The sequence below is a fragment of the Eublepharis macularius genome, chromosome 8, assembly GCF_028583425.1.
Source record: "Eublepharis macularius isolate TG4126 chromosome 8, MPM_Emac_v1.0, whole genome shotgun sequence".
NCBI lineage: Eukaryota > Metazoa > Chordata > Lepidosauria > Squamata > Eublepharidae > Eublepharis > Eublepharis macularius.
Window position 1 is genome coordinate 109994141 of NC_072797.1, and position 14407 is coordinate 110008547.

The 14407-nt window shown below is 41.5% G+C and overlaps 1 protein-coding gene across 3 annotated transcripts in view; it reads right to left on the reverse strand.

The window, feature by feature from the left end:
- FREM1 (FRAS1 related extracellular matrix 1) overlaps positions 1-14407 on the reverse strand; it is a 96958-nt gene that overhangs the window by 10125 nt on the left and 72426 nt on the right. For all 3 annotated transcript variants that reach the window (XM_054986978.1, XM_054986976.1, XM_054986977.1), the window contains 5 exons: positions 13939-14140; positions 12569-12713; positions 6377-6506; positions 4236-4308; positions 1150-1299 (listed from right to left, as the gene is read on the reverse strand). In XM_054986978.1, coding sequence (XP_054842953.1) covers positions 1150-1299; positions 4236-4308; positions 6377-6506; positions 12569-12713; positions 13939-14140 — 700 coding nt within the window. The remainder of the gene's footprint in view (positions 1-1149; positions 1300-4235; positions 4309-6376; positions 6507-12568; positions 12714-13938; positions 14141-14407) is intronic.

The window sequence follows — 14407 nt, forward strand, 5'->3', positions numbered from 1 at the left end:
GCTCTCAAGAGGGATGAATCGCCTGCATCTCAGCCAGAGGCCCAGCGGAACAGCTCCATTTTAAGGCCCTGCAGAACTGTAACAGATCCCGCAGGGCCCAGATCCCCACTGAGAGAGTGTTCCACCAGGCCGGCACCAGGGCCAAGAAAGCGCTGGCCCTGATTGAGGCCAGGCGAATGTCTCTTGGGCCGGGGACCACCAGCAACTGCTTATCTGCAGAGTACAGTATCCTCCAAGGGACATATGGGGAGAGGTGGTCCCACAAGTTATGAGCTGTAAATTAAAGCTTTAAATGTCAAAACCAAAACCTGGAACCGAATCTGGTACTCAACTATAGTTAAATGCATCAAACTTTTGCACAAAAGTAGTACATTAAGGCAGTACATATTTGTGTTCCCGTCCTCCGTGCAAGACAGATAAGAAAGCATACCCTCCTGTCATAGAAAAGAATATGGGTGCCTTCTGCCCAGATGCCCATCACAATGATTATTTGTTTTTGGATCTAATCTCAACACATAGACACGACCCAAGCAAGGAAACTCTTGATAGATGCCAGCTTCTATATGTGGGTCTTCCTTACTAGGCTACAGTGCATGTGTTCAAGGTGATTTTAAAAAAAAAATCAAATGATTGAGCTCTTTTTATAAAATAACCATGCCTGTAAGAAACATTAATGTTATTAGTATTGGCATTATTATAACAATTTATAATGGCACAGTAATCATTAGAGATTTTTCTCCTGAAAACTCTGCCTGGCAGCATAGAAGTAGTTATATAGTCAAGCGGGGGGGGGGGGGGGGAAGCAATATTAATCCATCAATGAGGCTTTTTTTTTTTAAAGCAACACTGTGAGCCAAAAATCAAACTCAGCTAATAGGAAAACGGCCTTTGTGGGGGGGGGGGGGGAGTTGTTTGCTTGTGCACTCGTTGCTTCCCTCTTGCTGTGTTTCCTAAGCAGAAGAAGAATGCAGAATGCCAGAGGAGAAAAGGGCTGAAACTGTCAAGACTATTTTCCTTTCTTTTTTTAAAATAAAATTAAGCATTTTGATTTGAAGGTAAGTGTTAGCAACAACATTTGTGTGCTGAAAAATAAGTAGCTTCTCAGCCAAAACGGCTCCAGATTTTATTATGAAGATCAAAAGAGAATACCTCCTTTTGAGTCCAAAATTTTCACTTGAGCTTTTGTCCTGGTGCCAAGAACAGCATTCACAGGGGAGATCAGAACCACTTCAAAGACCTCATCGTCTTCCTCTAATCCGTCATAGGTAATTGCTATATTCCACATCTTGGTTGACATTCCTACCAGAAGTAAACATTTTAATTACACTTTAATTGCTTTTTCAATCAACCTAGGTGTCGAAGAAATATATTAATTAACATGTCTACAGCTACAACAGACTGGCTTGTATATACCATTGTGCTTCTTCCCGCTGATTGGCCTCCTGTGGTTTTCCCAAATAACACTAACTAGAGACTAAATGTGTTCCTGAGCAATGATGATTCCATTCACACAGTAACAAAGATCAGTTTTCTAGAAGGGAAAATAATAGTGTGTGAAGCAGAGGAAAGGTAGTTTTAAATCTTCTTGGATGTTTTAGAAAGAAATGGTGCACTTTTTATCCTAAAATCTTAATTCTAGGGGGCCTACTAAGATTTTTGAAATATTGCTATGCCAATCATTACTGTCATCTTAGTTCTATTTGCAGAATTCAGCTGTCAAATATCTTGATGTAATTCCAATATGTCTCCACTGCAAGTATGGTATAATCTGTTAGCATCTTAGTGCCTATGAGCAACAGTAACTACTGTTTAATTCCATACTTTGCAAAATGATCCAGAGGAACATTAAGATGAGAACAGAGTTGCCATGGAAATTGGGGTGAATGTGGACTTTATTTTTTGGGCAATACAAAGAATTTTAAAGGAAGCAAAAATATCTTGGGGGTGGGATGAGAAGGGGTCTTCTGTACATCCCTGAAATAGCATTAAGTATTCAGTATTTTATACTGCTTTTTTGCTGAAAGGCTCTCAGCATGGTTCACAAATTAAAACCAAAACCATTAACATTAAACACTGACATTAAATCAATAAAACACTACAACTAATTGAATCAACATCTAAAACATCTCATAAGTCAGCCGGCAGCATAAATTCAGGCTCTAAAAGATTAAAATCCAGCTCGGAAAGCCTGGCAGAATAATAAAAGAATTCACCCGCCTCTGAAAGGAGGCAAAGAAAGGAGAAAGATGGAGCCTCTGGGGGAAAATAAAGGAAATTGCCTACCAGTTTCACCTAAAGCAAATTTTCATGTTCCTGTTTGAGTGGAAAATCAAAGGCATTTTAGTAGAAGAAGTCAAGGCAGTGTACAAAAGCGTTCCTTGCACTGAGCCGACCCAGATGATCTGTTCAGCTCCAACAAAGTTGCTGTATGGCATGTGCCTACAGACCAGTGTAACTAGCAATGCAATCCTAAACAGAGTTATTCCAATCTAAGTCCATTGATTCCAATGGGCTTAGATTGGAATAACTGTTTAGGATTCCACTGTAAGACACTGAGGCAGAGAAGTTAGCCGTGTTAGTCTGTGGTAGCAAAATCAAAAAGAGTCCAGTAGCACCTTTAAGACTAACCAATTTTATTTTAGCATAAGCTTTCGAGAATCAAGTTCTCTTCGTCAGATGCCTGATGCCTGTAAGACACTGGTTTCATATCATAATACTTCAGAACGATGTCTGTGTAGCACAACTAGATGTCATTTGACTGGCAATGGTAGTTACACCATAACAGATGCTCTAGAATTAAAAGTTTAAGACGCTTCCCCCACCTCTGGAACAAAACTCCTACTTTCTATATTATGTAGGTGGTGTAACTGGCTGCTGAAAACTAGTTAGGTCGCCATGTGGATTGGCTATGGCATATGGAATGTCTTCTTGCCAGTGCCAGCAATACAGGAAGGTGCTAAACTTGCACAGATTTTCCATGTCAGAGAGCAATGGTGTTTCACTTGTGTGTCTTAATGCAGCCATGCCTCTCTTCTCTTCTGTTACAGAGAAGTGAATTTTGGCAGCAACAACAATAACTGCATAAGGATAGTCAGTGACAAAGTGCAAGCTTTGCACAAAGAAGGTTCCAGGGTCAATCCCGGGCATTTACAATTAAAAGCCCTCAGGTAGCAGGAAAGATCTTGTTATGTGAAAAAACAGAGGGGTCTGTTACCAGCTATATCTTGGGGCCAGCTCATACTTTCAGCCAGCTGAAGATAATCATTTATGGTGACATGAATGGATCACACTCCTCTCTATGTACACATGCTTCATTCTTGTGATCATTCCTTAATATAAAGGAGTAGCAGAAGAAGGCAACAGGCATGGCTTATACCCATCATCACCCACCAGACCTGCACAGCTGGTCAGGGCTGGATCTACGGGGGGAGGGGGGTCACCTGCCCCCAGCACCAACGAAGAGGGGGTGCCAGGCGTGGCTGCCATCCAGGAGCACAAGCCACGGAACTAGCAGCAGCAGTGCTGGCAGCTGAGCAGGAGGGCTGGGAGGCCACCCGTGCACTGCCCAGGCTACCTGCCGCACTGACGGCCATGCCTGTTCCGCAGCTGCTGTGCCCTGCTGGGAGCGTGTGCTGGCAGCAGCAGCGCAGGACAACTGAACTGGTGGCCTCCCAGCCCTCCCACTCAGCTGCCCTGCACTGCCACCGCCACCAGCTCATGCTCCTGGACAGGCACAGCAACTGCGGGCCAGGCGCAGCAGGCGACCAGGGTGGCATGTGGGGCAACTGAGTGGGAGGCCTGGGAGGCCAACCGTGTGCTGCCCCGGCTGCCTGCCACACTGAAAGGGTGGGTGGCTTGCAGCAGCATCCCTGCGTGATGATGTCACATGCAGTGATGACATCGCACCGTCCGGGTGCACACATGCGCACCACATGCACAAGTGCTCTGGGGGGTGGCAACAGCCCTCGAGTTCTCCCCGGGTGCCGGCGATCCTCACTACGACCCTGCAGCTGGCGGCCAAGAGCAAGGCAAACCCCGAAGATGCTGGCAGCACCACTGTGGCTTAGCTTGCTCCTGGCACATCTGGCCAAGTACATCCCTTGTCTCCTGCACTTGCGCTCCATTTTGTTTGCTGGCACACCCACATCTTCACAGGTAGATGTTAGGAAGGGGTTGGCACTTGAACCAAAAAAAGTTTCCTACCCTTGTGTTAGAATCTTTAAACAGTATCTCACCTGGATCAAACTGAACAAGTTTGGAAGGTGCCAGTGTAAAATCTTTTCCTGCGAAAGCTGTCATTTCATTGACCTAAAAGAAAAGATGGTAAGAAAAACCATGGAAAGCAAGCAGGAATCCAAGTTTGTGCAGAATGACTTAGAGGCGAAGGTCTGGACAGGTCCCATGGATCCTAGGGCACCCTGTTTGCTTCAGCTTACAACCTTCCAAGTGGAAATAAGGACCAGAGAGTGTCCTAGCCACAGGAATATGTATGATAAGAGCTGGCATAAAAGTGCAAAGGTAACATCTGAAACACAATTAAAATTGCAATAAAGTCTGGTTTACTTTTAGCAAGCTCTACAATTATAGTCATAGCAAATGGCAGAACTGCTTCATTGGGGAAGGAGGTACACTGATCTCAGGTAGTTCCCCAATCAAAATCACCGTCTGAGTACCTTGGGAGCGGGGAAATGGGGGAGGCTCTTCCCCCCCCCCTCAGCCACAGCTAACAGCTACTATATGGAGGACTAGGTTAAGATTTTAATCCAGGAAACAGAATGTTGGGGAGGGGTTAAATCCCTTCTCCAGCACTGCAGCCCAGATCCAATCACAGCTTTTTCTTAAATATAAAAAAAATAGAAGATGCAGTCACGATCTCCCATATACCATGTAATAAACATTTTTTAAAAAACTCCATGTAGCTGGTATCTAAAGTTCTCAGCAATTTTCAAAAGATAGGCAGCAAAATATATTCTTCTAGGTCAGCAGGATATTACCAGAAATAGGCATTGTATAAAATGTGAATTGGCCGTGCAACTATGAACAATGCTATGTGATCATCAGCACATATACATTTGTGATCAGGGCACACAGCAGTATGTAAATCAGTGATGGGTGTGGACATAAGTGGCATGTCATCTGTGAATTCTGGATTTGACTGTGATGCTGTTTCTTTAAAATCAGAGAGATTACTGTTCAATGAAACCAGTAGTGGGGTTTCTTGTGTACATTTTTGACAGGTGTCCACAATGCTCATGGAAATGCTATTGCCATTATTTTACGCATAGAGAAGCACATGTGGAAAATTTTTGCGACTATGAGATAGGTGAGAAAGAGAAATCCCATTTTTAAAATATGTTATAAACCATTTTTGTAAATGTTGGGTTCCATAGTTAGGTCTGGATGTCATGAAAGAAAAAAATGCATTAGTTGGGTTAGGGAATGAACCATGTTTTTAAAATGCCAGGGACCAAATCTTTTAAAACTCATAGCGTCATTGCTCTTCAACTTGTAGGTTAACGCTCACAGGAAGGTTACATCTTTATGGTGTGGTAACAGCAACAGCGTCATTTTAGAGACAGACAGAGTGGCAAAATGTCATGGAGGAGAGTCATCCAGTAAGTTTAATAGGGTTGCCAACCAACAGGCAGTATTAGGTGCGAAATGAGGGAGTGAGGAAATGTGGAGCCAGTGGCATGTGTGACATGATGTCACTTCCTGGAAAAACCAGAAGTGATATCACATTGCTCTAGGAATCACCAAAAACTCTATGGTTTTAGAAACTCTATAGGTTTTCTGGCAATTCTTAGAGTGACATGACATCCCCAGAAGTGATGTCACATTGCATGGAAAGCTGGAAATTTTAAAATTATTCTTCTCCCACCACCCAAAGAAGTGGTGGCAGGAAGAGCAGGTGATGACATGGTGGGAGACCTGGCAATCCTGATTTTTAATAGTTGTGCTGAAGTGGGAATTTTCTCCCCTTGCATGGAAAGTCTTACCTACCAAAATTCCCCCTTCTGTGTAGCTACGAGAAATAGAGGAACCCTGGCTTTCCTGTTATCTGGTCACTCAAGAGAAAAATCAGGAACATGGACATACATGGTTACAGCATTTAAAAATTGGTTTCCATCTTACAAGTCTAATTAAAAGTGGGCCTTGGGTTTGCACAGGTTGATGATTGTAATTATGTTATGCCTTGATTGGGTAAGTACAGAGTTCTCTTATCGTTCAGCAATAGCAAGGTTACCTATAAGTGCTCGATAAAGTTCTGTAAAACAATTCTACACAAGTCTAAGCTACAGTAAAATGGCAATGACCAGTATCTTAAAGGATGCTTTATTTTCAAACCAAGTATTATTCCTTAAGATAAGATTACCTTCACTAAAACAAAGGCAGATTCCATGACATGCCCTGATCGGGTGATTTTCAAAGGTAGACTCTCCACATTTTCGCATACTTCATAACAATCCTGTTGCATTTCAATTTTAGACCACTTTAGTTCCAGACTGGTGGGGGTGAGAGAGAAAGAAGAAGAAACAAAAATCATATTGGCGGGGGGGGGGAATCTCCATAGCAATTTTAGAAACCTTTGCTGGCTGAGGATTTCTTTCCCTTGTGTTATCTTTCTACCAACATGCAATTGTGTTAAATTGCCCACCAGTAAGAAAAGACATGAGCAGGGCTTAATTTGAGCTACGGTTTACCAGAAAAAAACTGACCATTTTAATGCAAAACATTTTAACAGTCTGACAGCCTGTTCACGGCATCTCGGATTAGGCGTTATTCAGGCAATATACATACACGGAACTAGATTGCTGCCTGCCCATTTTGGGGGGTAAACAGAAGATAACACACATTGTACCTTGTACTCCAAAATATTATACTTGTACGACTCCTGTACCTATCTGTTTCTGTGCAAAATTCAAGATCCTGGTTTTGATCCTTAAAGCTCTAAGTTGTTTGTGTTCCAAACATCTGTGGAACACCTTCTCCTCTAGAAATCTATTCTTTAAAACCATCAGGAGCCTGCACAAAAACATCTTTGGTATTTGCAAGACAGACATCTTATAGGATCAGTCTTTCGAGTGATCTCCTTAGTTCTGTGATTCCCACTTCCCCAGACATTCATCTATCCCGCTCACTTAAACGCTTTCTGAGATAAGGTAGAATTATCCCCTACACACAGACACCAGGTATTTAACATCTGCTTTTTTAAAAAAAAAACTGATTTGCGCAAGATTTTTATATTGTTCTGCTCCTGATTTTGCTCCCCAAAAAGTGACAATACCAGCTCAATGGGCAGCATGACAAAAGTTTCACTGACTTTCTAGTGTCATCTAAAAGGTACAGAGGGATTTCTTTCTTTTAAGTGTCAGCTGTTCCTAATCAGCACCCTAGGCTGATATCACAATGATGTAATTCCTGGAAGAAAACAGACAGGTGGCCCAATCAGTCGTTCCACATTTTTGCAAAGCGGCCTCTCCAGGACTGACTGGGCTGCTCTCACCTTTGCCAAGGAAAACTGGCCCACAGAACAGAAACTTGCCTGCACAGCAGTGAGATAACTTTCAAAAGCTTGTTCTGTGACATCTAAATATTAAATGTTCCCATATAGTTGGTGGTGCTGGGAAGTGCTATCAAGTCATAGCTGACTAATGGCAACCCCTTGCTGGGGTTTTCAGGGCAAGAGACTAACAGAGGTGGTTAGCCATTGCTTGCCTGGGCAACCATGGCCTCCTTTGGAGGTCTCCCATCCAACTGCTAATCATGGCTGGACATGCTTAGTTTCCGAGATCTGACGAGATTGACGCTGAATCCACACACCCGCGGAGTGTCTGAATCGCGCTAGAAAGACGCTACACTTCTGAGTCGTGCTAGAAAGACACTACACTTCTGGGTGTTTAGCGAACATTTAGCGCAACGCCGGGACGCTCCACAGGTGTGTGGATTCAGCCTAAGTTTGCCTGGGCTATACAGGTCAGGGTAACTGTTGATGTTAGTATATTATATTATATTATATTATATTATATTATATTATATTATATTATATTATATTATATTATATTATATTATATTATATTATATTATATTATATTATATTATATTATATTATATTATAAAAAAGGGACTTCTGGAAAAAATTGGAGAAAAGTTTACTCTTAAAGTGGTTGTTGACCATAGAAATTTGGCTGAACAGACAATACTTTAGCTGAGCCATACAATTAATCACTGGTAGACATGAAAAGTCTTACAGACTTTTTTTACAAGAATGTTGGTTTGGGGCAAATTCTCAAATGTAAGTTATAATACTGAAAGCCTCCTGCTCTTACAGGTTTATCATCTTGTACCTGACTCAGTGGAGGTGGTGTTGGGCTTTGAACGTGAAGAATGGGGGACTTAACCCTATGCCTGACATGAGGTAAGTGCCAGCAGGAGTGGGGAGGGACCTGGCAGCCCTAATAACATCCTCAAATCAAGTCCACAATGTCATTCTAGTACTACACACACCTGCATCGATATAAGCTAGCACAAGGAAAAGGCCGTGCCAGCAATCTACTGAACAAGAGTGAAGGCAGCAGTACAGCACGGGAACACAGAAATGTGTAGGCCTGCAGCCATGTCAGAGGCAGGTTCATAGGCCCTCTAATTGTCACAAGTTGGCCACGCATGATTTATGAGACAACTCCCATGGATATAAAAAATCCAGAGTTACACCTTCTGCTGATTAATACTGAGATATAAATAGCGCCTATATCCCAGAAATATTTGCCTGCAGGTTTCACACTTTGGTGTAAAATTATTATCCCATAAAAAAAAAACTAGCGACAGTTATTTGTAGCTGAATATAGAGCCATCTAGTGGCACACTGTGGAAGTGGAGGGTGCATAATTCCCTCATCCTTCCACAATTTCACTCTAGGTATTCAAAAAAGAGAACTGATAGTATATGCTTAAGATTTCAGAGGTGCCTAGTTTGCTCCTTCTAAGGTTCAATCACACTGAGTTTATCACCTAAAACCTTTCTAGTTTCTGCTTCTGCCTTTGTGACTCCTTTCAAATCCTGAATTACAACAGAATACCAAAAGTATTGCATCTTTTTTCTTGGTTTGGCTGTGAAGAATGCAAGTATATGGAAGCCAAAGAGGGAGATTTCTCAGAATCTGAATGCATAGGGCATATGTCTCCAGTTTCTAAATATCACCACCTTAAAGGTAGTTAAAGTACATCTTGGCAGCTTTCATGAGTGACCACTGATCACAGCATCATTCTGGACTCTCTTTTGGGACGGGGTTGCTCCGCTTTGTGGCGATTCTGGTCCTGTTTTGAAGGTAGGTTTCAGAGCGTGGTGCTGGAGGACTGTGGCTGTGCCTCTTGGTCTCTGGGGTTTCACCAGGTTCCATCTTGTCTCCCATGTTTTTCAGCGTCTATGTAAAGCTGCTGGAAGAGGTGATCTGGATGCAGACGACACTCAGCTTTATCTTGTGCTTCCAGTAGATCCCAGAAAGGGAGTGGGTTGTCCTGGTCCATCTACACTGGCTCTAGGTTGTTTCTGGGCCCAATTCAAAATGCTGGAACTGACCTTCAAAGCCCTATACAATTTAGGGCCAGCATATACAGACTTCTCCTTTATGAACCTACCTGTCCACTCTGGTCATCTTCGGAGCCCTGCTTTGGGTGCCCCTTCATCTGATGCTGGATGGGGGCAGCCCAAGAAAAGGCCTTAGTTGCGGCACCAACACTTCGGAACCTCCTCCTTGGGTAGATTTGTCTGTTTCCCTCTCTTGTTATCTTCTGCCAATTGTTGAAGACATTTTTGTTCTGTTTGGCGCATGCCCAATAATTGTTATTACTCTCCTCCCTGGTTGTTGCAGTCATGTCTCCTAATATGTTTTATTGAATTATTGTGTGTGTGTGTGTGTATAATATATTTTAAATACTTTAATGTCAAAATGGAGAATTCATTTGGGTTGAAAAGTGGCACATAAATGTTTTAAATAAATAAACTTACAACACCTTTTTGAAGTTCTCTTTGCTCAAAGTAAAAAAAAACCTCGACGGATATGGATATTCTACAGGTCTTATACAGTGTACAAGGGGAACTTTTAAACAAGTTCATGTTCCTCTGAGGAGGAACTAATGCAGTTCAAAATACAGTACATAGATTTCCCAATAAATACAGTTTTCTAAACTCACTGAAACCACTTTCTGATATACTTGGACTTGCAGTTTGTGATTGGCCAAATAAAGAGAAAGTTTTATAGATGGCTCTTTCAAAAATATTGGTGGCATATTGTTAGGGAAAGAAAAGCTGTAGCTTTGATGGCATTTTTTATTGGCGATATATAAAAACCTCACTGAAAATTAATCCTCTGCTGAACAGAGACTCTGATGCTAACCCAAAGCTAGACTGACCTCTAGCTGCAGAAATGTGCATGTAAAGGTAACTGCTCCATTCACAATTCAGCTGTGGATTTCTTAAGAGTTTAATTTACAGTAAGACTTTTCCTCTATTGACCTGTGCTGTGCACATGCTATTAATCAGAATCGCCATTCATGTTGTTTTTATAGTGTATCCTGCTCCATGTAGCCCCTCTGAGCTGCCTACAGCACTATGGAGAGATGTAGCTAGGAAAAAAATATAAATCTTATGTTTGCATATTGCAAAAAGAGGAGTCTCGTCAGTTTCATAAACAGCCCTATTAGACCACTGCAAAGCTATGCAAACTTAAAATCCTGCAGGCAATGTAAACATATGCACATAACACTGGGAAGTACTAGGGCTAAAAACTCTGCCTGGAAGCCGAATCATCCAGTTTAGAAATCTTCCTTCTTAATCTCAGTTGTTTGGGTAATGAGAGAAAAAACATGTACATGCTCAAGAACATTCTTTTCACGATTACTTCAAAAGTTCTAGAAGGATTTCTGATAATGAAAATAAACTCTGGCATTAGAACAGGTTGTTGGATTACAATATTTATTTCTTCACACCTTTCATAGTTTTGGGAGAGACAAAATGATTAAAGCTGATTGCCTTTTCAGACTGAAACCCCTTCTGCACCAGTTGATTTTGCCATTTCAGTTCCCATACTGCAGCTTTTGTTGTGTTCATCTGCACCCAATTTGCCACCATGAGTAGTCACTTCAATTACTATGTGTCCTGGGAGCACTTATACCCTGACTTTTTTTAAAAAAATCATTTTTCATGCACACTCTTTATCCTGTCTTTTAGTGTTCCGCCCTTTTCTGCCCCCCTCCCACCCTCTGCCAGCCCACATCATTGTGATTGGCCACGGTTGTCTATCCAGCCATTCCCTGCCCCTCCTTTCCTTTCCTCCCCCCTCCTCTCTTTTCTCTCCATTTTCCTTTCTACTCATTTAATTTTTTTTAATAGAGTGTAGGATTGATGCACTGATTCATCCAGCATTCCAGATGCATTGATTCATTGCTTGTGCAAAAGGAAGGAAGGAACGAACGAACGAACGAAGCAACAAAGGAACGAAGCAACGAAGGAAGGGCTGTCATTGTGACATCACCTATGACAGCACTCATCAATCCTGATGCATTTTGACATGGTGCAGACTAAAAAGAATGGCATCACACTGACCAAATAGGAGAGGTGTGAAAGGGCTCAGACAAGCCGATTCCATGCCTTTTGGCTTGACTTCTGGGATAGCAAGAGTTATGTTACCAGTAAAGAAGGGGCTTGAATCCATTTGTTTTGTATGAGGATGTAAACTTTCAGGACTAGAGCGCTGTGTAATTCAAAAAAGACAGGCTACAAGGAATGCTCTGTCATGGAAGTGCTTTTAGTACTCTCTTATTTTTAACCCAAAGCAGCTGCAGGAAGTTGCAGCTTGGAGTAGAAAGTTACGGAGGACGGGGAGAGGGACCCTGTCGGTTAATTTCCCTATCAAATTGTCCCTTCAAGCAGCTTTTCATCTCCCAGGAGGGAAGACAGAGAGGCACGCTATAGTGGATGTTTTAAAAAATCATGCTGTAAACCATGAAGTTTCCAACTGAAATATTACCCCTGGCCTGTCCTCGCTGTCTCTGCCTTCAAATTTCATTTGCAATATGGACAAAATAATATTGCCTTTCCATAAAGATTACAGCAAGATTGCTGTTGCTGTTGCTGGCTATAGTGAGAAAGAGGTTTCAAAAATAAATTGTAGTAGGACTGAAGTTAAGATGTCCAGTCTTCTTTCTTTTGGTCTTGCTATCATTTATTTCTTTAAAGTATTTTCTCTCTATAATCAGCAATAGCTTCATCTCTGTTCCATGCATTCAGTGAGCTGGGTCCAGCAAAGGATTTCCATGGATGGGATGATTTTCACCAATTGCCCCTCATCTTGCAGACCATTGACTCCCCCCATACTATTGTGGGGCTCCCCTTGTACCACAGGAGCAGTATTTTGGGCTGCAGCAAGCAGGGGGAGGTAGGAAGCTTGCACCCCACTGCTGGAAATTCCACATTCTAGTGGAAATTTTCAGTGGATCCAAGCCAGTAAGTGAGGATGGCTTAAGGCAGGAAGCAAAAATAAAAACATTTAGGGAAAGAAAGCACTTACATTTGAGGTGCTGCAGACATTCCATCAGGATTAGTAACTTGAAACTCCAGGTTGTCTGAGTTCCCCTTCCAGAAAGGATCAATGATATAAACTATGGTTTTGCTTTTTAAATCCCTTTGACTGAATTCTTCCAGAATAAATCCACCTGAAAAAACAGGGGAAATATAGGAAAAACTAAACATCAAAGAAGGAATGGCTGTGTTCAGATGTAACAAGCAGCAAGGGTTTGTTGTTTACAGCAATGAGTCTTGGCAATTCTTTGACTCATGTATTCCCTTTCTTTCCTCGAACTTGTAGGCATAGAAATTGAGAACATCGATATTCCCAACGTATCAGAATTTGTCCCAACCTCTGAAGTGGATGAAATGACAAGTTGTGGTTTGTTCTTTAACGAGCAGGCAACAATTCCAAAAGAGAATTAAACAAATTTTGGAATCCTCACCAGGGGTCGCCATAAGTCAACTATGACTTGAGGACAGGATTTCATTTCAATTGTAGGCAAGAGAATAAACCATAGTTTGTTGTTGCATCCAGTTTGAACTCCACAACAAACTGTACCTTATTGGGCAACTCTTTGCTTCTTCTTGTGCAAAGAGAGGCACACAAGCCTGAAGATTTTACATAGCTCATTCTCATACTGATAAGCCATGGTTTGTCTTTACGTTGGAACAGAACCAGTTAGTAGCAATAGGAGCTTTCTTTACATTAGTTGTAAGAAAACCCATAAGAAATGTTGTGGGGGATGTGGCTGTTCACAATAAACCAATTAAACCAACCACCCTGGATTGAAGTTCAAGGACTGGAGTTTGAGCAGGCTTTCAACCAGGTTAAGTTTGGTTATTGCTTTTATCTTGCACTAGTAGAGCTCTCAGATATATCCCACAGAAACAATTCCAAGAAAATTTCACATTACCTTTCTCTCCCCATTATATAACACTAAAAACTACTAGTGCTATTTGGAAGGAAGGAAGGAAGGAAGAAAGGAAGGAAGGAAGGAAGGAAGGAAGGAAGGAAGGAAGGAAGGAAGGAAGGAAGGAAGGAAGGAATTGTTTGAAAGTCCTCACACTGAAAGTAGTTTTTGCTCTGTAGGAAATAACTGTAATGGTTTAAGAAAGCTTCCTCTGAGATCATGGAAAAGATGGGATAATTAATCAAAATGGAATAAAGCAAGCTATTTAAGAATCAATGACTGGTTTATACTTGGAATCTACACATATCCGCAGAGTTCTACATCTTATATGACTGCTTCTCCTGACAAAGCCTTGTAGAATATCTTCCTCTCTTACAAGTCTAATTTAAGAGGAAACAATAATGTTGCTTAATACAAGATTTCTTGAACTATATTAAAAAGAGGTAATATGACACAATACCTGTTGTTATATTTTGCAAGTAGCCATATTGAGGTCCTCGTAAAATTCTAAAAATAATTTGGTCATCATCTATGTCACAATTTGATGCCTTTAGTGACCTGGTTGTAATGTAAATTCCATAGTTGCCGTTCTTTAGAAGTTCCACATCTGATGCACAACGAAGGTGGACAATTTCTGGTGATGTTTTTACTGCACCATCCACCTGAGAAAAAAAAATTAAACAGAACTGTTATTGGTTAAGTACTAAACTCTGATCAAAGGGAGAAGAAAAATTCAACATATCCCTTTCTTTGGCCTATACAGCATAAGCTGTACTCTGTGAGGAAAAAATATTTGTACTTTCAGTCAAAACAAGAGATCTGGACACTGAAATGATTAACTTGATCGTACATGTCCTGGAAAACTGAAACTGGGCACACATATAGTCCAAGGTGACCTGATTACTAGAAAAGTTTTAAAGAGTGATATG